General features: G+C 39.5%; 1 protein-coding gene across 1 annotated transcript in view; it reads right to left on the bottom strand.

The window, feature by feature from the left end:
- The window catches only part of DMD (dystrophin), a 1,279,715-nt gene that overhangs the window by 352,989 nt on the left and 900,127 nt on the right, over positions 1-26,599 (bottom strand). The window contains exons 29-30 of the mRNA XM_024760455.1: positions 24,882-25,054; positions 14,911-15,067 (exon numbers count right to left, since the gene is read on the bottom strand). Coding sequence (XP_024616223.1) covers positions 14,911-15,067; positions 24,882-25,054 — 330 coding nt within the window. The remainder of the gene's footprint in view (positions 1-14,910; positions 15,068-24,881; positions 25,055-26,599) is intronic.

Raw genomic sequence — 26,599 nt, 5'->3', positions numbered from 1 at the left:
CCAGGGCAATGGTACCAGAGCAAAAAAAGGGACAGACAGAGTAAGGAAATGTTTAGAGAGTAGAGATGTGGGAATTTGGTAACCGAATAGATGCTGGAGAAGAGAAGGGGAGGAGCAAGGATGACTCCTAGTTTCCAGGCTGAGTAAAGGAGTGAACGCTGGGTGCAATTAAACTAAAAGTGAGGAAATAAACTCTCCTGGATTTCTCAGTACACCTATAAAAAGTTCTAGCCTCGTGAACACCTTCCCATACCATGGGAATTAGATCTGTAGTCATTTGTCTAGTTAATTTCTCTGATCCAGAGGGTCAAATGGTTATAGCCCCGAGTAGTTTCCTAGGTTAAGCTCCAAGTTGTCAGAAAGACTGGAGTAGCTATCTCTGTAGGTATTTACATTTCGAAAATATAAAGCCAAGACCTTGGAGACATTTCTAGGTTGTAAAACCTGAGATGCATGGGGCTAGCTGGCTCCTAGAGAAAGTTGGAGTTGGGACTCAGGCCCATCACGTTTCCAAGGAGACCCCTTCAGGGGGAGAAGACGACACCTGCTTATTTCTCCTTTATAAGCAGAGAAAAATCATTTTTTCCTGGTTACTTTCCTATGGAGCACCCACCCAGCCACTCGTGTGAGAAAATTTTCATCAGATCTCACCATGTCTCCTTAGGGGTAAGGCTTGAACAGAGGGTGGAAGGTAGTGATGATATTTACTGTAAAGTAAGTCAAGGAGATCTGTCTCTGATCCAGAACACCTCATGTGCACATTTAGCATAAAATTAATAAAGATGAATACTAAAATCCCAGGCTCCTATGAGGGGGGTCTGGACGGGGAACAGAATAAGAGGATGTGATATGCTCAGCTTGGAGACGTAACATTCTTTCCAGCAGGAAACAAGTTTCGAATCCAATGTTTACGGAGAAGAAATGAGATGTAGGAGTCATTCACTCACTACGCTAATACCCACTGAGTGCCTACGATTATGCGCACAGGCGAGGATTAAAATTACGTAAGTAGATGAGATTGCTCAGTGGAGTGAGAAATTTCTGGAGAACACAGATACAAATGTAATGGGCAGACAGAGGAACTGGATCCAATGAAAGGCTGAAAAGGATTGGATAGGTGTGAAGACTGGGGGAAATAAGGAATGTGAAAGTAATGAAGAGAGAGTGAGAGTTTGAGAGGAATAAAGTGACCAAGAGTGTCCAATCATGACACAGAAGTAAAGCAAGATGAGCACTGAGAAGTGTTCATCAGACTCGGTGAGAGCCATTTCAGCGGAGGGCAGTAGCCTTGGAAACAGGTTTAGTTGGGGAGTAAGTGAGAGAAGGAGGAGGCATTTCAAGTGACAACATTTCAGGGAAAAGAGGAGGACAGGACAGAGAGGATCGCAAGGCAGAGAGAGATACGTTCTTTTTAGGATGGGAATGGTTTGAACAGAGACTGAAAGATGATAACCAACCATCCTTGTTTGCCAGGTACTAAGGACACGGAACTTTCAATGCTGAAACCAGGACAGCATCAGGCAAACCAGGACGGTTGGTCACCATAGCAGAGAAGAGCATATTAAAGACCTCGGGGGAAAGTGGAGATAATTATTGGAGCAAAGTCTGTCAAATAAGGAAATGGATCTTAAAGGTCCCATCAAACTGAAAAAGTTCGACACTGTTTGATGATGCAATTCCACTGTTAAAACCGAACGGCAAATAATTCAAGGCTAAGGACCACCCATCCATTGTGAGAGACCACTTGTTTGCCCCTCGAGTTGTTGCCAAGGGCTTAGCTCCACCACAGCTGCACAGTTCATTTCTTAAATATGAGTCACTGAGGATTAAGATGAATCTAAAGAAAAGACAAAGGAAGTTCTGTCGTTACAAAGACATAAGCACCATTATTTTCACATCGTTGCCAGAAATTAAGAAAAGAAAGTAGATGGGAGAGAGGGTTAAGTGACTGTATCTTCAGAATTTAAGATTTAGACTAAACACACACATAAAACGACTGTAAAAACCCCAGAAAAAAAGGGAGAAAAAAACTATAAATAGGAACGTCATGTTAAACATGGTTATATGAAAGGTCCTCTTCCATTTATTCATGTAATAAATTTTGAGCACCTACTATGTACCAGACTCTGTTGTAGGCAATGGATATCATTGGTCCTTGTAGCATGGAGTTTAAAAGAGGGAGGCTTATGTAGTAAAAATAATAACAACAAGACAACAACAAAAGACCCCATGAAGATGTTGCATTAAAATAATGAAAAATAGATTTTTCAATATCTGATCAACTTACCATACACTGAATGTTATAACATTTCACCGCGTTTTAAAAGTAAGGAAAATGCAACCATTTTTAAACCATGACAACATTCAACGTCAAGAGCCTTAACTCTTTGATAAGTGTCTTGTTTCTCAAAAAGGGTCTATTTGAATGACACTGGGGAAGATACATACTCATATACAATACTGATTTTTGTCTCATAGATTATAATTAATATTTTAAATCAGACAGGTTGGTTCATTCATGTGCTGATGTGAAAAAGCTATCAGATATAAAGCCCTTCTCCCATACACATACAGAGTGCATCTTTACCCTAATTCGATGTCAATATTCAAATGTTAAGATATTTACTTCTTGAATCTTTTGAACAGATGAAGTTATTTTCTTTAAAACCCATCTTTCCCCCCATACCTTCTTTTTTCCCTTTTTAAGATAGCCAGGCCCGAGGCTCTGAAATAGTGATGTGGAAGAATGAGAAGGAACTACTAAAGACGCAGAGTACCTCGGTGAAAAGAAAATAATGTCCTATCTCACAAATGAGAAAAAGTTAGGCATACTAAACTGATAATTTTCCTTCAGCTTCTTAAGGTTCACGAAAGTAACTGATTTGAATCGTGCACTACAGAATTACAGTAGCAGCAAATCCCAAGGTCAATCCATTTTATCGTGAAGGTTACACTGTCTGATGGATAGTATTTATACATCACAAATACTAACCAACTGGGTGACTTCACTGCTTGCTGATTCATTCATTCATTCACAAATATTTATTTTGAATCTATTATGTATAAGGTAGTACAGATGTAGGGACCTAATCTTTGTCCTTAAGGAGTCAACAGTTTGGCTGAGTAGGTATGTTTGTATAAAAGCATATCTTTATTCAATTAATGTCTTGCCAATGCAAAGTAAAGTACAGATAAGTCAGGATGTACCTAAGGCCATCAGTTCGTTAGTCACTTAGAATCCAAACCCTGAAATTCTTAAACCAGGCTGAAACTGAGTAAGAGCAAAGAACTTATAGTTTCCTGAATTACAAAAAATGTGGAAGACACATAAGTGGAAAATCCTAACGGCTGTGAAGCAAATGAGAAACTTAAAAAACCTGAAAGTAACAGAGAAGAACCAAGTCACTGTTCATTCATTCTAAGCCAGGCTGAAAGTGAGTAAGAACAAAAAAATAAAAGTTCTCTGAATTACAAAAAATTTGGAAGCCACAAAGGTGGAAAATCCTAATGGCTATGAAGCAAATCAGAAATAAAAAACCTGAAAGTGATAAAGAACCAAGTCATTGATTATTCTTTTTTTTTCTGTCTGTCCTACTTGTGGAAAAAAAAATTAGGGTGACTATTACCACAAATACCTAATAATACATAAATAGTAGCTCAGAACCATGTATAGAGGGGATGAAGGGTGAGATACTGACTTGCTTGAGATACCTCAGAGAAGAGAGCGGCAGGAAGAGAAGTCTGGGCACAGGTACAGACATTACAGAGAGACAAGCTATGTTGCTTTCACCTAGAGACGGTGGTCCTATAACTAAGGATCTAAGTTAAAGCCCTTCCCTTTCAAAACAGATCTCTTTCAACCATGTACAGTGTATAGTTTCCCCGGAGCTGAATTTTACCTATATTCCCACTGAAGTGGCAAGTCTATATCTGTGTCATTTGGACCAGAAATCTGAAGGAATGACTATACGTTATCTCCACATTTATTAGCAGAACTTTACAGAACCATCCTGAGAGGCAGACTGAAGTGGTGAAAAGAGCACTGTCCTGAGTAGCAGGACACCAAAAGTTCAAGTCTGGGCCGGGCCAAAACCTGGTTGCATGATCTAGGACAAGTCATAAAATCTCTCTGAGCCTTCCCATCCTCATTTGTAAAATGTAGAGGTTCGCTAAGTACCTTACCTAAGTTCTAACATCCAGTTCTAAAATTCCATAATCAACACGTTTAGATCATTAATTGGCTACAGGCCTGTTACATGGTGGCAGTTTGAGATAGTCTTTCATTACTAATATTAAGAATTACAGCCATAGCTTGGCATATAGTAGATAATCAATAAATACTGTTGAATAAATAACAGAACACCCAGGTAGAAAACCAGAGTGTGTTACAGGGAGGCCAGCTGGATTTAGATGCAGTCGGTGCTCGAGGGTGAAAGCCTGGTTTCGTGAATTGAGAGAGAGAAAAAAATGAATGCTGTCAACTGGGGGAAACGGAGAGATGTTTTTCTGGGTCTACTCTTATGTTCCAGATCCAAAGCCGAGAGTAATCTTTGAGTCACTAGGTGGACCCTCCTCAAGAGGAGGCCCTATTAACCCTGCCTTCGTAATCCTCGTGATTTCTTCTCTAGAGATGTTCACGTCCATACTTTCGGAAGCTCCATTATTTGAACTGCTGGTTGGGCTTTTCCTCTAGCCTGCATTAGCTAGGAGATGAGAGAACAGACAGACTCTAAATTGGAAAATTGGGACTGACACATACGCACTACTATATATACAATAGATAACTAATAAGAATCTACTGTACAGTACAGGGCACAGGGAACTCTACTCAATACTCTGTAATGACCTATATGGAAAAAGAATCTAAAAGGGGGTAGATACACCTATATGTATAACCGATTCACTTTGCTGTACAGCAGAAACTAACACAACATTGTAAATCAATTATACCCCCAATAAAAATTTTTTCTAAAACGAAAGAAAAAAAATAAAGTGATCCAACGGCGGTTAAAGTGATCTCAACAAATGGTTACTGAGTGCGCGCAGGACAAGGACAGTAACACAGTCATTTCCAGAAGTTGATCGGTATTTTAGTTTTGTCATCCTATATTATCATTCTAGTTTCCATACTATTTCTACCTTATCTGTATGCCTCCTATATTGTTTCTACTTCTGATAAGAGCGTTGCTGAAATCATTCTCTCGCCATAATGACCTTCCTCATTTTAAGAGCCACCATATTTATTGAGTCTCAAGCACGTCAGAAATATTTTAATGACTAACTGCTGATTTAGGGACAAACATTGCTCAATTAATTTGAAACCAAGATCATGGAAAAAGGCAAGATCCAAATGTGGTTAACTGGAGTACCAGAAATTTCGCCTCTAAGAATCTAAGACAAGTTCATAGGGATTTTAGGAAGAAGGACATTTGCCAGAAGTGGCAACAAAAAAACCCAGAAAGACAAAGGGTTCACTTAATATTCATTCGACATAGTTGGTATTAGAGAAGCTATGAAAATGGGACACATGGGCTATAAAGAAAAGGTCACAATCATCTTTATTTTTTTTATTGTGCTAAGAACACGTAACATGAGATCTACCCACTTAACAAAGTTTTAAGTGCATGATACAATACTGTTACCTACAGGCACTGGGTCGCACAGTAGACCTCACGAACTTACTCATTTTGCATAACTGAAAGTTTATACTTGTTGAACAACTCCACATTTCCCCCTCTTCCCAGGCCTTCGCAACCACCTCTCTACTCTCTGCTTCTATGAGTTTGACTACATCATCATCTTTAGACAAGATGAAAAAGGTTTGTCTTATTTTCACTCTACTTCTGAAGAAAAGTGACGATAAGGGATTGTGGTATCAGACACATCTAGCCATTGTTTCAGGTACATCTAAGCACTGTTTCAGACAGTCAACAACATGAACGACAATATTAATTTATAAGTGAGATTAAATCAATCTGAAGCAAGTTTGAAAAAGTAAATGGACATATTTCAAGCCTGAAATTATTTTTTAAAATATCTAATTTTACTGAATGGAAAAACATTTTGGAGTATCTAAGGGGGGAAATATGTTTAACAAGCTCCTGTTGAGATTTATCTTTTGGAAGTCTTTTAAATAAAAAGTTGTGTTCTCTGAGATCAAGGGCATGGGCTAGCACAGAGTCCAGCCTGCTTGCAGATCTGTGATACTGTGGAGGAATAGTCAGTGCCCACGCAGCATCGTGCACAGCTGTTTGACTCTTAATCCTAAGGTTGAGCTGCTTCCAACAACCCCTGGGGAGGTCACTTCCTACAGACAATAATGTTGTTAAACTCTGAGCTCACCCTGAAAAATCACTGGTGAAAATTCAATCTGCTCCTAGGGTCATTTAGAGAATTAGGTATTAGGTCGTTGAGCCTAAACTCTAAATTTTGGAAATTCTTTCTGAAGCAATAGTGCAGATAAATGGATTATCGGGAAATCCTGTGAAAAATTAATTAATATCCATTCTCAAGAGGCTCGGCCAAAATTTGAGATTGTCAAGTGTAAGTGGTGAATAATTTCTGAATCATGCCATTTGTTTCTGTCTATCAACATAATCCAGAAATGGAACTCCTGTTTCTCTCCACATACACACCACCCTCATCCATGATCATTTTGAAGTCTTTCCTGTTTCCATAAATGGCATCATCATTTCCCCATTTGTTCAAACCACAGACTTCAGAGTCATCCCTGAATCTCTGCTTTCTCTCATATTCACACCCCATCTATCTTAAGTTCTATCAGCTCTACCTTCAAACTTTATCTTGGGTAATATAATTTTTCATCATATCTATCATTTCCATTCCAGTCCAAGCCATCATTATCTCCTTCCTAAATGACTTCAACACCCTCCTTTCTCCCTGCTTTCAGTTTTGCTCCTCCTATCATCATTTCTTCACACAGCAGCCAGAGTCCATTTCTGAACACGTCAATCAGATCACATCATTCCTGTCTGTGGTTCTCCAGTGATGTCTCAATACACATAGAATAAAATCCACCTCCAAACTACGGCAGAAAAGACCACATTATCTGGTCTTTGCCTCTCTCAACAACCTACCACTAAGCCCATCCTGCTATTCCTTGGGCACCCCAAACCTGTTCTTACATCTTGGCCTTCGCATTTGCTGCTCCTTCGGCCTAGAACATGCTTCGCTCAAGGTCTTTGCTTGGCTCACTCACGCACACAGCCCTTTGCTCAACTATAATCTCTTTAGGTAGGCCACTACCTCTCAGTCTTTCTCTATCCTTATTTTGTTCATTGTCTCTTCACAGAACTGACCTGACATGATTTTATTTTATTGTTTTTAGTTCTTTTTTTTTTTTTTATGGCCATGCGGCACAGCTTGTGGGATCTTAGTTCCCCAGCCAGGGATCGAACCTGGGGCCGCAGCAGTGAGAGCACAGAGTCCTAACCACTGGACCGCCAGGGAATTCCCCTGATGTGATTTTATATATTAATGTATTGGCTTACTGTGTGTTTCCCTCATTAAAATTTGAAGGTCTGTGGAGGCAGAGTCTCGTTTTCTTCACTGCTGTACCTTCAGCCCCTGGCATAGAGTAGGCACTCAATAAATAATTACGGAAAGACTCAATGAATTCTAGAAGTCCAAGTTATGGTACAATTTTTCCTAAAATAATTTTTTTTGGGAAATGGAAGAACACATAAAAAGATCAGGGGTTCATATGTAATTAAACAAATGTGTGTCAAAGTGCTTTGTAAAGGCAAAGTAGTACACAAATATTATTTTAAGAGTATTTGTCAAGATATCAAAAATATTTTCACATGGTTATAAAGAGGACTGTGGTAGAGAAGTCAATGTGTAAACTATTCATAGTTTATCTTATTATAGTCATTAAACAAAAGTAGCAAATCCTAGATGACTCTGTTCTCAAGTTTTGATGATATAGCTAGTTTTCAGAAGACTTCCTCAAATGGCTAGAAATGTAGTTCTAAAAATAATTTAAAATCTTTTCTATTCAGCATTTCTAAATATGACTGCATAAAATTCCAAACTTATATGAAAGTAGCTTACTCCATTAGTGATGAAGAATCGATCACAAAGATGTCGATTTCCTCCAACCTAGTCACGCAGACATCTTAGAGGCAGATAACGAACAGTGAGCTTTGCAAGGGAACCAAACTTGTTTAGAAACTCCAAGAGGCTAGGCCAATGAATGTTGGAATGAATCACCGTATCACAACTTTTTGCTGTTGTTGTTTTTCAGAGGTGATAGGGAACAACGCATTTATTTGGTAACACAGAGCTGACTTGAATCTTAACGTTCACAAATGGCACCTAAAGACATTTTCTATTTCTGTGGAAATAGAAGGATTCCCTTGATGAGGGAACTCATCAAGCTAACACACATACTAAAATGTACCCAAAGGAAGCAGGCCAGCATTGATAACAGAATTAGCTTAAATAAATGTATAATCTACAATGTGATTTCAGGATAATTTTATTGAATTTCTGAACCTCTCCCTCACTTTGTGGTGACTTCTGAGGAGACTGAACATGCATAATATATGACCTGACAAATGAATAAGTAAACTACTTTATTCAAGCCTTTTCATTTGTCAACAGCATCCACACAATAATGGCTTTCTGTCTACTGTTTTAATAATGTATGTACTGAACACTTCCGTCTAAATCTTAACCAGAAAATCTCAGGAAGCTTTGAAGGTGTCCTTAACGGTCTCTAGGGAAGGAATTACAGAGAGTTTTAAATTGAAAGATGAAAACCGAATGACAAACACTTTCATTAGTAAAAATGCAAACAAAAAGTCATTACCTACAGTGTTCTTATAATCAAGACCTAATTTCCATTTAAATTTGGGGTGGGATGAAGAGAATTAAATAAACTCATGGTTTACTGCAGTTCTCCTTAGAAATTCCCCACTATGATTTGCTCCTTTAAAACTCTCTCTAGGTTAATCACAGGAGTAGACAAGTAATAAATATCACTTTAGTGACTGCTCAAGTAAAACAAAGGAAGTCAGTTTTAAAAATATATCTGGACCAGGATAATACACACTTCATCGAAAACGAGTCAGTCTAGCGAGGCAAGTAATGAGGAACCGTAAAAGCCAGGATAATGTATTCAAAAGATATAAAAATTGGTCAGTTTATATTTGCTAAGGCACAGTTGAGCTTTAATTATTTAGAATACTTCACCACATATGGAACATTATTTTATTAATTAGTCCTCAGAGCCATTCCAGTTGCATTTGTTACGGCACCCAGCTGGTTTGGGGAACACAGATCCACTCCCATGGGTGTAAAAAACTGCTTTGGGGAGTGAGACTGCAGTCCCCAACTACCTGTGTGGACTGTCTTATAACTTTACCTACAGCAGAGTAATTGAGATTGACTGTATATTTTTGCTTTAAGAGTACAAGACATATGGTATTTTGCTATAAAACTTTATCACTAATCTGCAATGATACACTAAGAAAATATAAATGACCTGCTTTACAAGCATTCTGATTTATAGAAAAAAAGTGAAAAATATTTACTTAGTATTTACACTTTTGACATTTTAATGGGATTTGTATTCCCATAAAAAGCAACAACATTAATAATTTGCAATAGATAGTAGGCAGGTGATTTTAAAAAAGTGACACACCAAATACATGAGGAGCAAGGGTACAATAAAAAGTGAGCCATCTTGATACCAAACATTTTATATAAACAGTCTTTGGAGCAAGAAACCCATAAAGAGCGAGACAGTTTATAATCCTGGAAACATGGTAAAGTAAAACAAAAGTCTGCAAATACAAACTCTGTGCAAGACTAGATCTTGACAGAGTTTTGCAATGACTGTGTTTCCTTTACCTCTTCCTAATTGGATTCAGAAGATCTGATAGAAAGACCCAATTTCAAGGATTCTCCTTTGTTCTTTTTGTCCACAGGTAATGAGAGCATCACTAACTAGACAGCAACTCCACTACAACTATAAAGGGGCTACTGCATAAATGTGACAAAACTGAGTAAACAGGGTGCAAAATTGTTCTCTCATCAACACTGAGGAGTGCTGATGTGCCCTGAGGGAGTGCTGTGTGACAAGGCCTTTTCTTAAGGATACAAAGAGAATTTCATGAAAACACTGGACCAGACCACAAGTAAAAACAGTGGGCATCAAAGTAGCTTTACACACTATGAAAAGATGCTTACTTAGGAGTAAAGAGAAAAAAATATGCAAGTGAGGAAGGAACATCACTCTTTATTCTTTCTTTCCCTGCCCTGGATCACAGTAGACTAGAGAGGAAGGAACAAAAGATTAGTTCATTGGCTGTTTTCCTCCCTTCCTGCCTCCTTATCTTCTTTCCTTAATTCCTACGTTCCTTTATCTATTCATTGTCTATCATGTACTAGACACTTTATAAGGTGCTAGGTATAAAAATGACAACCCTCTTCCCAAAAGCAAGCTTCTTGGAGCCCAAGGTTTAGTGAAGGTAGTTGACGTTAATCAAAAAGTCACACATATTCATGATGACAAAGAACATTATAGAAAGAAAAGTACAGTGTTATGAAGGCACAGAAAAGGAGATGTGGTCAAATGTGGGCATTAGAGAAAAGCTTGCTTGATGCCCGAGCCAAGATGTAAAGGATTATTAGACATGAGCCAGGAAATTATGAGGGGGGAGGTTTGGGTAGAAAGGGTTTCAGACAGAGGATCAACATGTTCAAAGCCCCACCAGAGAGGAACACACAGAACTGGAAACAAGTAAAAGAAGGCAGTACAGCTAGCATCAAGAGAGCAAGAGGAAGGGCAGTGAGAAAAGAAAAAATTGGGGCCAGACCACCCAGATGGGACTTTGGGGTCCTTGCTGAGGATTTCTGGTCGTTTCCCAAGGGCACTGAAAAGCCACTGAAGAGTGTTAAGATAAGGAATGACATAATTCAATTTACATTTTTACATAGATTACTCTGATTGAAATGTTGATTGCGCTGTAGGGTGTTAAGAGTAGATATAGAAAAGTGAGGAGAAAAGGTCTCTTGTAACCGTGGCAATGACTACGGTAGACAGAGTCAAGTAAGGTAAATTGACCCAGTGATGTGTTAGCGTTGGAAAGGCTGGACGTTGGTCATCCTGAAAAGGTACTACGTCAGTCTGCGCTGGTGTTGTTCGGATAGGAGAAACTCTTTAGTTAGATCCTCCAGTCATTAGGGTTTTGTAGATTACAGCAACAAAAAGATAAAGAAGCAAAGGATTTTAGGGTCTTGAAAAAGTTATTAAAATGCTTGATGACTGAACCTAAGCTGCACTTGGAGGAAGATAAAGATAGACGATCAGTGGAACTAATGTAGAGAACAAAGAGTTATCAATGGGCTGGAGATCCTGATATGTCAAAGAAAGGGAGTAAGTGGGTATCTGAATAAGTACACTAGCCAAATGGGGATTAATCCTCTTCAGTATGGTGCATGTTACCCATAACTCTAGCATCACATCTCTCCAAAGCATATTACCGGTCATGGGATTCATGAGTAAGAGGACCGAGAGTGATATGTGCTAACATTTTAACGCTGTTAGCAGGCAACCAAAGCCAATAATCAGGGAGAGTGAGGCTGTATTTCTAACAAAATGGTGACTAGAAAGGACTGTAGAAAAACTACGTAGACCAAATTCCTCATCTTATACCTGAAGAACAAAGTAGCAATCACCATCTAACTTATAGATGAACAGGGCTAGAATCTCAGCCTCCTGAATCTCAGTGCACTTGTCCAACGATTCATCTTCTTTGACTTCTGGAACTAGAATAAAATTACATCTTTGGTAGAAATTCTGTCTCATTTCACCATATCATATAATGCATTCTATTTAAAATACCCATCCTTCTCAGTGAATGCTCTTCCACATATACACTGGAGTGTTTTCACTATTTATTCTAAGTTAGAAGACTTTAAAAATTATAGCTATTATATCACACCCTGCCACAAAAGCTACCTTAATATTCTGAATTATACGAAGGGGAATGGCTAAAGGAGAAACTGGCAGTTTCCTTGGCAATTTTTTATAGACTCTGGGGTCTTCCCTCATGTTCTCTTCCCTTTTTCTCATCTCCTATATCCTCTTCTCTGGAATAATACAAACCCTTGACCTTTCTTCAAGATGCCAGTTTTTGCTATGTCTCCATAGATATATTTCCTTTAAGTGCTGAACATATAAAAGTGGCACCATTTTGGGCTTCCCTGCTGGCGCAGTGGTTGAGAGTCCGCCTGCCGATGCAGGGGACATGGGCTGGTGCCCCGGTCCGGGAGGATCCCACATGCCACGGAGCGGCTGGGCCCGTGAGCCATGGCCGCTGAGCCTGCGCATCCCGAGCCTGTGCTCCACAGAGGGAGAGGCCACAACAGTGAGAGGCCCTCGAACCGCAAACAAAACAAAACAAAACAAAACAACAACAAAAAAACACCTATCAGTATCCACCGTATGGCAGACACTTTGCCAGGTACTAGGGTCTTGGAGGTCAGCAAGACGAAATCTCTGCCTTCCTCACTCTGAGTCCAGTAGAGGAGACAAAAATATAATGAAAAACAAACAAAGGAAAGAAACAATTAGACAGCCTCTTCAATAAGTGGAGCTGGGAAAACTAGACAGCTACATGTAAAAGAATGAAATTAGAACACTCCCTAACACCATACACAAAAATAAACTCAAAAAGCACTAAAGACCTAAATGTAAGGCCAGACACTATCAAACTCTTAGAAGAAAACAGGAAGAACACTCTTTGACATAAATCAAGCAAGATCCTTTCCTTTTTGACCCAGCTCCTAGAGAAATGGAAATAAAAACAAAAATAAACAAATGGGACCTAATGAAACTTAAAAGCTTTTGCACAGCAAAGGAAACCATAAACAAGATGATCAACTGCATAGCACAGGGAGATCAGCTCGGTGCTTTGTGACCGCCTGGAGGGGTGGGATCGGGAGGGTGGGAGGGAGGGAGACACAAGAGGGAAGAGATATGGGAACATATGTATATGCATAACTGATTCACTTCGTTATAAAGCAGAAAGTAACACACCACTGTAAAGCAATTATACTCCAATAAAGATGTTAAAAAAAAAAGAAACAATTGATCGCTGTTGGAGAATGCTAATGAGCAAGTTGTTATTCTGAAGACTGGTAAAGTAGAAACATTCACCGCACCTGTCCTAGACGAACTATATGCTGGGTACCCAAATTGTGGATGAGTATATATTTTCTTTTCATAGAGGTACTCCAGCTAATAAATGAATAAGAAATGATAGAAATAGGCAATCATCACATTGCAACCCCTAGGCATTGATCATTAATAGCTGGCAAAAATCACACAGACACAGGACAAGACAAGACACTGTGTACCTCCTGGTGATGGAAAAATACATTACTATCTATGAAGCAGCCTGACCAAAAAAAGGCAAACCCGAATACAATCAAACCTGTAGAACTACCCTGTTCAACAGAATAGCCACTAGCCATATCTGAGCCCTGGAAATGTGGCTAGCCTGAACTGAGTTGTGTTGTAACCATTGTAAATGTAAAATTTTATGTCAATTACATGTTAAAATGACAATAATTATTGTTCTATAGTTATGTTAGGTGCAACTATTAGAGGAAACTGGGTGAAATGTGTCGGGAGACTCTCTGTACTATTTTTGTAACTTACTGTGAATCTGTAATTACTTCAAAATAAAAAGTGAAAAAAAAAGTGGGGGGGCGCTATTTAAAAGACAAATTAGCCAAGCACAATGTCTGGACCTTATTTCAATTCTTATTTAAACCAGAAAACCAAAACCCCAAAAACCTGTTAAAACATTTAAGACATGTATATGAGAAATGGAAATTTGAATACTGCCTTGGTACTTGTCATGATGAAATTATTGACATTTAAAAAGTATTATAGGGCTTCCCTGGTGACGAATCCACCTGCCAATTCAGGGGAAACGGGTTCGAGCCCTGGTCTGGGAAGATCCCACATGCTGCGGAGCGACTAAGCCCGTGCGCCACAACTACTGAGCCTGTGCTTTAGAGCCCACGAGCTGCGACTACTGAAGCCTGAGCGCCTAGAGCCCATGCTCCACAACAAGAGAAGCCACTGCAATGAGAAGCCCGCGCACCGTAACGAAGAGTACAGTAGTCCCCGCTTGCCGCAACTAGAGAAAGCCCGCACACAACAACGATGTGCCACAACTACTGAGCCCACATGCCACAACTGCTGAAGCCCACGCGCCTAGAGCCTGTGCTCCACAGCGAGAGAAACCACCGCAATGAGAAGCCCGCGCACCGCAATGAAGAGCAGCCCCCACTCGCCACAACTAGCGAAAGCCTGCACACAACAACGAAGACCCAACGCAGCCAGAAATAAAATAAATAAAATTTTTAAAATGTATTATAGTAACAACGTGTTTACCTTTAAAGATCAAATTCTTATCTTTTAGAGACACTTTATCAAATATTCATGAATTAAATGATCCGTGCCTGAGATTTTCTTTTAGATAATGGAGGACAAAGTAGAGGTATAGAGGAAGTAAGACTGGCCATGAATTGATAACTTGATCTTGATGGGTACCCAGGTGTTTATTATAGAATTATGTCACTTTAGCATACGTTTAATATTTTCCAAAATAACATTTTTAAACATCGCCGAAAGACATGGACAAATCTTAAATGATACTATTAAATGCAGACGCTTTTGACATTTAAAATATAATGGCTTGGATTATTTCTAATTGACCCTTGGACTAGAGGAGTAGAGGAGTAAAAAAAGATTTCTCTTCCACTTGATTTCTTTTCCTTTTTCAACCTAGTTTCAATCGAAACTAATTTTAAAACAGTCATTGAATGCTTACTATGTGCAAATCACTATGCTTAAAAATATCCTACCCTGTGTACATCATTCTGTTTCTGAACTGCTGGGAAGTCGCCTCCAATAGGTGCCTGCCGGCTTAACTCATCATCTTTCAGCTGTAGCCACACCAGAAGTTCCTGAAGAGAAAGGTGCAGACGCTTCCACTGGTCAGAACTGGCTTCCAAATGGGACCTGAAAAATAACAGGAGCAAACTGTCAGAAAATCTAGAAAGATAACTGATGGTTCTAACAATCCCACTAAAGGTACATCGGTTGGTTACTTCCACAGTGCGTAAACGTACTGGGGACTACATAGCAGTCCTCAATAAAAATCCAGCTACCTGCTTTTGAGAGCAACAAAATGTGGGTGTGTTGATGGCAACATGGAGGGAAGACAGTGTTTAGTTATATGTTTATTTCCACATGCAGAATTCTGAGACTTCTGGCATGAAATATACACTGGAATGGACTGCTTTCCTGTAGTGTTGCAATCAATGATTCTTAATGTTTCTGGTAGAAGAACCTGGACCCAGTGACTAAAATAAACCACTCAGTTTTTGTGTGACTCATGCTAGTACCGGAATTCTTTCTGCTTTGAGAACTGGAAAGGTCTCTCCCCACGTTTTGACTTTTCCATTTCTACACCCTAGGCAGCCTCTTCCATTGACTCCTTCCATCTGGCATCTGTTCCTTTCTGCTCCTCTTCCCATATGCTTCTCCTCCTTCTCTACCCTTCTTTATTCGCGTGCACCTGGGATTTGTTTTCACCAAGTTCCAACATTTTCCGCTTTGTTTCCTTTGTGTAAAATGTACTGAGACAACAACTCACGTGGAAAAGTAAAATCAGACATTTGCCTGAAAGCCTCCCCCCAAACGTGAATAATTTAGGCAAGAGGCTGAGTGCTTTACCATCAACTGCATTTAGAACATGTTAATCCATAGAAGGCATTTAAGAATATACAAATGAATGATCTGTGTTATAAAATCCACATTTCACTTGAGGATGAGAAGCTAAATGAAGAAAATAAACCATCATCCAGAAAACAAAGAAACGCGGAACGTTAGCAAAGCTCTGTCCTCAGGTAAATCAAGAATTATGCTGCATTACTTACATCTTATCAGCAATTATTAATTAATTCATAAAAATTAATGCTGCCTATAAGTATAATATAAACTCTAACGCTGCAGAGATTGAAATGTAAAGCAACCAGGTAGAACAACATTTCCCTTTGCCATTTGATACCTTAGCCTGACATTTCAAATACAATTCTCCTGCTGGCCTTAGTCAAATAGAATCACCAAATAGTACCTGGGTGCTGAAATTAAACTATTTTAAACTTTCTGAAGGATAATTTGATGATACATAAATGTCTTTAAAATGTGCAAATATAATGACCCACAAGCTTAAATTCAAGGAACTTATACTAAGAAAGTAACTGGGAAAGCATGCAAAGATACAGGTAGAAAACTGCTACTTACAGCATACTTATGATTGATACAAAGTTGAAACAACTTAAACATTCAGTACTAGGAAACTGGTTACATACACAGTGGTGAACTCATACAATGCATTGTTCAAATCCTGTGAATCCTACGCAACGATCAATGTGATGACGTAGGCAAATGTTCACGGACATGGACAAGATCATCCTGTCAGTCACTAAGGGAGAAAGTAGGTTACAAAAACGTACATAATCTATTTTTCCAAAATGTTTGTGTGCACATGCTGGACTATGCATGAAAAAATTCTGAAACGACAACCAGTTTATCCCTCAAAGGTGGATTTACAGGTGATTTATTCCTTCAGCTTTATACTTTTCCTAATTGTCAGAATTCTCTATTGTGAGCCATATAAACATTACATTCAGAAAAACTGAAGGCATTTCCATCAGGGGAATTAAATTGTTCAAGACTCTAAGGACATTTTTATCTAAGAAATGAATCATGAAGCGTCATAAATACCATGAATTAAATATAATAGTGTAGACTGCATATGGTGTAGAGGTCAGTTCTTTTACGTTTCTGTTCTCTCCTCCTATTTCACTTTTCCAGGATAAGCCTAAGCGAGAACTCCCTATGCAAGACTTTAGCTGTTTAATGACATGTAATGACTACTGGTTACGGGGATTCCCTTGGGTACCTGGAATTTGCAGCTTGGTCCCCTTGAAGGTGAAAGAGGCTGTCAAACAGGACATTTTGAAAGGTAGCACGTTGTAGATGAGCCACTGATTAAATCAATATTTACTGAGTCCCTCTCAGTCCCAATCGGGCATCGGGGGTAGGGAGGGGGGAAGGTAAAGGAGGATATAAAGATGTCTAATGCCTGGCCTCCATCTGTCCAGTAAGGGAAATAACGCATCCCTGTGGTGGAGAGATCTACAGGATCGATATGCCAAAGGGCAGGTGGCCTAAGGTGAGGCCTCCAGCTGCTGCTTCATTTACATAAGGCGGTGCTACAACCCATCCCACCCCGCCCCCCCCATCCAGGTTAAATGGCCCTGACTAAATTATTAGCGGGCAGATGAAACCCTTTGTGTCCCCTAGGAGAAAGAAAAAAAAAAAAAAAAAGCGCTGAGACCCAGGGAATTCAGTTCTAAAGGATCTAAGAGAAACTCCATAGTGTGAGATAGGAAAACTGTGAAGAGCTAGGGACACAGGACAGTCAAGAGAGTTAACAGAGGAACAGAAGAAGGACCTGGGATCACGAGTGACAAAAAGCTCTCAAATACCGGGATGAGGGGGCCTTCCTTATTCATCCCTAAGGCATGGAGTTAAGTCACTTTTCTGAATGTTTGATCACCTTAAGTACATATCAAATGACTTTCTTTTCCTTGCTAAAGCCTCAGAGTGAAAGCAAAGATGTGATACGAGGACAAAAACTTATACAAAAAGCTTATAAAAGACAGAGGACACTGGGTAGGGGTTGGAGAGGAGAAACTCAGATAACGGCTCCTGATTTAAAACAACACAAAGATATCCAATCTAAAGCCATGGTTCTCAAACTTTAGTGTGCATAAGAAACATGTGAGCAGCCTGCTTAAAGTACAGACTCCTAGGTTCCATGCCCAGAGTTTCAGTACTTAAAAAAAACTTTTATTGAAGTATAGTTGATTTACAATATTATATTAGTTTCATGTGTACAGCATAGCGATTTGGTATCTTTGTTGGTATTTTTGCAGATTATACTCCATTATAAATTATTACAAGATAATGGTTATAATTTCCCATGCTATACAATATATCTGTGTTGATTGTCTATTTTATACATAATAGTTTGTATCTGTTAATCCCATACCCTTAATTTGTCCCTCCTCTCTTCCCTCTCCCCTTTGGTAACCACAAGTTTAGAATCTAAAAAACAATACAAATGAAAGTATATGCAGGGCTTCCCTGGTGGTGCAGTGGTTGAGAGTCCGCCTGCCGATGCAGGGGACACGGGTTCGTGCCCCGGTCCGGGAAGATCCCACGTGCCGCGGAGCGGCTGGGCCCGTGAGCCGTGGCCGCTGAGCCTGCGCGTCCGGAGCCTGTGCTCCACAACGGGAGAGGCCACAGCGGTGAGAGGTCCGCATACCGCAAAAAAAAAAAAAGAATATGCAAAACAGAAACAGATTCACAGATACAGAATTCCTGTAATTTGAACAAGAATCTTTACAACTCAGCAGGTGAGCTCCAGGACCATTCTCTGAGGAAGAATTTCTTCAAGTATTCCCTATGTGCCCTAAACATTACTTGTCAGTCTCCACAGGGCAAAGGTGCTATTTGTCAGTGACACGATTTTGAAGGAGATCTAGATGTAATGAAATGCCCTGAGCTCAGAGAACATTTTCTCTGGCCATGCTAAGCTTGGGAAGTGTATTCCAGACACGTTTCTAGTGCCTTTGTTGGAAGCAACTGCTCTATTTTTATTTTCAAGATTGTATACCAAATATTTCTAAATGATTAACCTATGTTTGTATTTGGGATTTTTCCTGAAAATGTTTCTTTGTATTTGTAATGACTTTTTCCCCCTGGTTTTAAGGAACTTTAGAGATTATTCAACTCCCTTTTTTGCAAATGTGGGAACTGAGATACAAAGGTATAAAGACACCTGCTGAGGCACATAACTTGAGCTGTCATATTTAGATATGGGAAATGGAAACTACAAACCTCCCTTATATGAGGAAATCCTTAACCCTCACGGTTTTCACCAAATGTTTCGGATCCCTAAGCAAAAAGGCTTCCTGCTAATCGGCAAATATACTCTATTTACCACTACCTACTCAACAGAGAATAAAAGAGGAGGTGTGAAGCTACACACTTAGCCTCTATCCATTTTCTATTAATCTTTATTAGTGAAGACAAGAGCTTAGGGGTTACTAGCTTTTAACAACGTAAGTAGCGATCTTTAATAAGCAGCAAATTTCTATAATTTGTAAGGTTTAGGTAAAATGCAGAACCTTTAGGTGTGTTGGGATATATAGTTTGGGCTTTAAGAAACTCTTCACTGTCAGGACTCTAAGAATTATAGGGCTGCTAAAGTGAATGTTATTTCTCCAGACACCGATACCTCAAGTATGATTCAGTCGATGCCTAGTTTGAAATCCTTAATAAAACTTTACTCTGAAAGGCATCTATTCTTAAAGCAAAATGTGTTATATTGAAGTCATTTTTCACTTTGACTTCCTTTATAAAACTAACAATATATCCCTCTATATCTTTGGTACCCTTGTGTAAAAAGATAGCATGTAAGCATACAGAAAGAAAAGGTTAAGAAAGCAGAAATAATAAGGAACCGCAGAAATAAAATGGGAGCTATGGGGCTTTAAATAAAGAGAATTAAGCCCAAAGAGAAGTAAACACTTTTTTTTCCAGATGGGCCATGAGCTCCAACTTTCAAACGTAATTAACATCCCAAGAGTAAGAAAAGGAAGTTTGTGGGCTTTCCTGGTGGCACAGTGGTTGAGAGTCCGCCTGCCGATGTGGGGGACACAGGTTCGTGCCCCGGTCCGGGAGGATCCCACATGCCGCGGAGCGGCTGGGCCCGTGACCCATGGCCGCTGAGCCTGCACGTCCGGAGCCTGTGCTCTGCAACGGGAGAGGCCCGCGTACCGCAAAAAAGAAAAAAGAAAAAAAAAAAAAGGAAAGGAAAGGAAGGTCGGAGATACTCAACATCCAAGTTGCATTTTTCCCTCACTCAAAGGTAAAAAGACTTTGTTTTCTTTTGCTCTTTGTCCTCCATTAGAGCAAGACCTCTAATTATTCTAATACCAAGTACTTTCTAAGCTGCTGTGGACTATATAATGTTCATGTCCTCACGTCTCAAATTAATGTTGAAAATTTCATGAAAGGGATTACCTTTATATAATATCTACACGTCTTCCCCCCAAGTATAACAATCTCACAGAATGTAAGTTTTGCTGAAATTATGTGGACATCATATGTGATTCTCATAGTTAATAATATATACAATAATCTGGAAAATATAATCTGGTGGCAGATTAAATAGAAATCTTCATACACGTTTCTTATGCACTTGATCACTTCTCAAATTACTCATATTTTCAAAATTAAAAATGCAAGTTTTGTAGATATAGAATATTTTAGAATGAGAAACACTTTATATGACTAATCACCATCCTGATGTTGCATAACGTCATCAGTGATTCTGTGTGTGTGCGCGCGTGCGCACGTGTGTATTTGTATGTATACACGTAAGTAGAAAATTTTCACTCTATTTTTCTCCCACTTAAAGCGGTTAATCTTTTGTTTGATGGCACTCAGCTATCACTGAGTATTTACTTCTCTTTCTTATACCTCTTGGTCAAAATGCAGTGTGATAACGTATGTCGAACAGATGGCATCTACTTTCCTTGAACTAAATTATGAGATACGATTTCAATCAAACTATTCTTTTCTCTCTAAGACATTGTATCAGTATTTACTTTCTCTTATACCATATCTTTGAACTTAATCAATTCTTTTCAATATAAGAAAACCAAGGTAGAAAAGCTCAATAATTTGCCTAGGTTTATGAAGAGTGATTGTAGAATTAAAAATAATAGAATTGTAGAATTGCCAGGGAACTTCAAGAGACCACCCATGTGTCTGGTCAAACGTCCTCATTTCAGTGAGAGAGAAAATTCAAGTCTGAAGCAGTTAAGTGACTGGCTAAAGATCAGATGCTAGGTAGTAACAGAGCCAGAGGAGATGCTAGGTCACCCAACTGTTGGTCCAAGACCCTTTCTACTCCACCTCACTGACTCATTTATAGCTTGGAGTTTTGTATTTATCTAACTTAGCTGAAGGCAGCAAGCACAGCCCTACGAAACAACTCATGAATACTTAAAGGAACTTGCCATCAAGTGTAAATGAGAATAGTACAGGGAAGACCTGGTAAAGGAACGGTCAGAAAGCGAAATCTTGATTATGGAATTTGAGTCAAAATTTGGAGGCTCAGAGGAGAGATGGTGTCCCAAGTGTGAGGACCGGCAAATGGATGTACTCGTATGGGACAGTGAGAAAATTGTTGGAGAGCAGGAATGGGGTTAGGAAGCAGAATTTACTTGACTCAGAGAATCCATTTGGGGCAGTAACTAGATTGCTGCTTGGGGAGGAATGAAGTGGGAAGCAGAGGAAGGATAGAGAGGGAAGGGGTCAGCAGGGGCTTATTAGGCATAGTTGGTAAGAGAGTGGAAGGGTCACTAGATCCTAGTGACTAAATATAAGCTTCATGAGAGCAACGATTTACTTTTGACTGGTTTTTTTTTAATTTTTTTTTTTTTTTTTTTTTGATGATGAGAAACAATGCCGTATTTTATTTTCATTTTTTTTTTGCGGTGTGGGCCTCTCACTGTTGTGGCCTCTCCCGTTGCGGAGCACAGGCTCCGGACGCGCAGGCTCAGCGGCCACGGCTCATGGGCCCAGCCGCTCCGCGGCATGTGGGTTCCTCCCGGACCGGGGCACGAACCCGTGTCCCCTGCCTCGACAGGCGGACTCTCAACCACTGCGCCACCAGGGAAGCCCGACTTTTGACTGTTTTGTTCACTGTTGTATCCTCCGTGCCTGGAAGAGTGCCTAGTACGTAGTAAACATTCAGTAAATAGTTCTTGAATGAACAAATAAATGAAAGAGTGAAATATGGGCACCAACAAGACTGAAGTTCTTGACCAAAGGAATAATGTGATAGAAAGAGTGTCCCAGGAAGAATATTTTTGTAAATGTGCAATGGATGGTCTCAATATGTAAAGAAAGAGAGCCAAATCTATCAATATGGAATGACATGATGAAGACTTCAATCAATCAATCAATCAATCAATCAATAAGAACCACAATCACAAGAAGAGAAAGACAGGGCAGAAGGAAAATAAATGGAGGGTACAAGACATAATGTGGACTTAGATCTGCAAGCACAACGATACCGCTTATGAGTCAATGGAACACAAAGGGAAACTTCAGAATCATTTTTGTTCAGACTCAATTTTTTCTCATTAAAAAATGGATACCTGTGAAATTAAGCGCTAATGCTTTTATATTTTGAAATATAAAAATGGCTTCAGAATCTCTTATGAAATAATGAACAACTGACATTTTTTAGTATAATATGTCATAGTTTAAGGTAAACACAGGGATGTTTCTCCAGGGTAACTTTGGAAGTTTTTTTTTAAATTGTGGTGACTTTTCACTACAAAATAACGGCGACAGAGGAACTGACTAGATTGGCAATGCAAGCTTATGTGTCACGGATGGTTCGGTACGTAACTCTTCCAGGGTTCATCTATCCTATTTCATAACAATCCCCAGTTACTACCTCTACTGTGCTTCTCTCAACTGAACCCTGCCATTCAGTACAGATTGACTGATGGCCTTATTTCAACCAAGCGTCAGGAAATAAACCGAATCGCTTTGATGTGAAGAATTACTTCCTCGCTTTTTATGAGTGAGTGTTGATAACACATTCTGTATTATTCGAGAGGCCTACTAAAAAGCCCAAACCGCTGATCTGAGTATTTAAATTCTAGAATTTGAAGTACCTTAGATGAGCTAAGGTAACTGTTTTCTACTTGATTAATGACAGCAGGAATTAAACTGCAGTAGCTGGCTTCTGGGAAATTGCTGAGAATGAAGAGCCCATATTTTGGCTGACATGCTGTCTGCCGCTTTCAATCCTCCTTTTATTTCATCAAGTTCACATGAAAGAGAGAAAAGGCACCGAGTGATGTTCAGAACAGTAACAGCACCTTTCTTTTTCCCTCCCGAAAAAAAAGAATAACTTTCTTTTCTTTCCTTTATCTACCGATATCTTTCCCATCTCACAAGTTTCATTCCTTTGTAATGACAGATGTTATGAAAGTGGCCGGTGTCGTTACATATACTCACCTCTCTGAGAGGTGAAGCTGTAGAACGCGAATGGAGCCTCCCTATCTTTGAAAATGCCATCGCCCGTTGTTGCCCACAACTCATCACCGACACATCAATACAAAATTCATGGATCAAAAAGGGAGATAAAAATGAGTGTCTTGGAAGCTAGGGTGCAAATTCGGGGGGAAAAACCACAGAAATAAAAATAAATCCTTTCCTCCTCCCAGAAATCTGCTCTTCATCCTTTCACTTATTACGTGTTCATGTGTAAAAGTTAGGTGGCTCTTACCTTCTCCTTCTTCCTTTATACTCTAGGGCATAATACAACTCTTCAAAGCTCAGACTCTGGAGCCAGACTCCCTGTGTTCAGACCTTAGATCTGCCGCTTACTAACTAAGTGACCTCGGGGAAGTTATTTAGCCACTCCGTGTGTTACTTTCTTCAAATGCAAAGAGAGGATAATAATACAATCTAACTCTTAGAGTCGCTGAGAGCATTAAATGCGTGGACAAATCTAAAGCGCCCATGACATTGCACAGTACGTGATGCACCATGTAAGTGTGAGTTGCTATCATCATTGTTCTGTCATATTACGTGCAGATTTCTACAAGAGTGCTTTCAAATGAATAAAGTTCATTTATATTTTTGCCTCATTTATAGAAGTAAAGATACTCTATGTCCAAATTTGGGACAACTTAGAAGAGCTATAAAGAAGAAAAATCATCTCCCTCCTGTAATCTTACGACCTAGAGGTAGTAACAACTCCCAGTGTTGAGTGCCTTCCACGAGTCCTCTTCTACCTCCCTCCACTACCACTGCTCCTCTAGACACAGAAGAAAACACAAGGTACTTTTATAAAGAGACGTGAATTAGGCAAAGCAACTGATTAGAAAGCAGGAAGCCTGACTTCCACTCCCTGTACCTCCCATGCCACTTAGGTGACCCTGGGCACTTCACTTCCTCTCTCTGCTCTTTGCCCCTCCACTGAACTAGTGCAAAACAGGTACAGCAAGAGCTTCACTCCGCCCTCCTTACAACAATGCTGAGACACCTTCATTAACTTCTCAAGAGAATGCTGCGATGCACGAAAGGGCAAATTACAAAACAGGTGTGTACAGAACAGCTAAAGGCTTAGTTTACAGGGTATACGGTAACACAATCTGAGAGGAAGCAAAAGGCAGGCAGTTGTTATAATCTCTCCTTGGCTGTGGGAGCTATGGCGAGGTCTCCTTTACAATGTTAATTATAACGTATTATGGGTATTTAAAGAAGGTCCTCACGTGCATTTAGAATAATGCCAAAGAAAGAATTCCATAATCAACAGACGTTAGTTTTATCATTTTTTGAATAACCCTGTGACAAACCAAGAGAGGACACTATGAAATCAGGATAGCTGTGTTCTTCATTTGAATTCACTCTAATGTCTTAATAAGTATGTCTCCCGTGGTTATAACATAGCACCATTCTAATCTCATCTGAACCCTCAAGTATCACCTCCATACTGAGCAAATAAATGATTCATTTATTCAAAATAAAATAAATCATTCTGAAATTGGGGGATTTACATAAACATATGAGATATTAGCTACTTGTGCTAGGCAAGTGAGGGGCATGTTGCCATTTTAATTCATTTCTGGCCTTTTTTTTGTTGTTCCGGATCTTTTCTTACCTAATGTTGAGAGACTTCTTCCTCAGCTCGCTCCACTTGAAGTTCATGTTATCCAAACGTCTTTGTAACAGAACCGCATCATCAGAACCTTCCAGGGATCTCAGGATTTTTTGGCCATTTTCATCCAGGTTGTGATAGATATCTGTGTGAGCTTCGATTTCTCCTTGGAGGTCCTACAGGGCATCAGGAAGAAGAACACACGCAGAATTACCAAACAAAAGAGACCGGCTGTGACTGTGAATTTGGAGAACTGCAAAAAATAGACTATTAGCTCAAAAGGGATTTCAGTTGGTTCAACTAACAAGAAGATACACCTCCAACTCACTTTTCTTGGTGTATCATCTCTTTATGTCGCTACGTAGATTGAAAGTGGGCATCTAATTAGGGATAATAAATTTATTCCTTGAGATTATGAATCGGGACATAATACATTTGTAACTTTATAAATTTCATAACTTATGTCTTCTAGTCCATGGAAAAAATACATTATTTCATGGAAGTGACAGGAAATAAAACTCCGTGATAAAGTGCACCACAGTGCCAATCATTGTATTACACTATGGGTCAAGTCACATTTTCCAAGCACATAGTAATCCGTAGAATTGACTCGGACCACAAAAGCATGGAGAGACTAATAAACAAGGCTGTACTTGGCCCATGGCACCAGCACATTAATGGGATTTGATCATAGGAGAGAATCTTCTTGACAATACACATTAAGTTCACCTTGGTAAAACAGCATCACACAATTATTACAGCACCATACATTTATTAGCAAGACTTCCCATTTAAAATACCATCACATTTTAAGGCTCAACAGGTGGAAAGTCCATAGGACTCTGATAAGAAGTGATGATTTCAACCTCATTTGTATATACACAGATCAAGAAAATTATCATAGTAGAAGAATCTGACCTTTACATGGTATGTCTTCCTGTGTAACATTTTCAGCTTGAACCGGGGACTACAGCACTGATCCTGTTGCATAGCAATCCCGAGAAAACCCAGCGACTGAAAGAGCCCTGCTTTAAAATGCCAACTTCGCTTACATTCTGTTGACAGAATGAATTTCAGACCACAGGCCTCATCAGTCAATAATAATAAACGGTCACTTTGTACTCCTCACTAAACGGTAGCCAGGCCTGTGGATGTGGGAGGGACCCCAAAGAGAGGAGGCCTGGAATATGCAACTGATAGTTTATGTTAAACAGCCAACTTTTCTTATCATTTTTCCATTATAAGCCAGAGACATTATAAATTCATTTTCTATATGTGTTTCCCTCCTTGTTCCCAGAAGAACGGTCAAAGCCAAAGGAACATTCCTTAGAGAGCTGCCGGGTACCAGCATTCCTTTCTGCCTACACAATGAATGGAGGCTTTGTACATTATCTGACTTGCTTTTAGAGATTTGTATGCTTCTGTTTAACAAGTTTAAAAATTCATTCTGAAGCTCCGAACAACTGGATTGATCTGTGTAACTAGAAAATGCCCCCCCCTTTCTAAAATTGAATTAAATTACTCTTCTAAAGTAAGGAAGGAAAAGTGGCAGCAATAACATGTTACAAAGTCTGAAGAAGTGGCCTGTGTTTTCAGTCGCAGCCTCTTAGATGCAGGGAGATGGACGATGAATGTCTCCTGTCACTATTTCTGGCAGCCAAAGTATCACCGATGGACTCGAAAGAGAATTCTGTCTCATTGCCTTCGACTGGAAGACAGGA

This window comes from Neophocaena asiaeorientalis, unplaced genomic scaffold (assembly GCF_003031525.2).
Source record: "Neophocaena asiaeorientalis asiaeorientalis breed wild unplaced genomic scaffold, Neophocaena_asiaeorientalis_V1.1 scaffold448, whole genome shotgun sequence".
Lineage (NCBI taxonomy): Eukaryota > Metazoa > Chordata > Mammalia > Artiodactyla > Phocoenidae > Neophocaena > Neophocaena asiaeorientalis.
The sequence above is the reverse complement of the archived record's forward strand: the minus strand, read 5'-3'. Positions and strand labels throughout refer to the sequence as shown.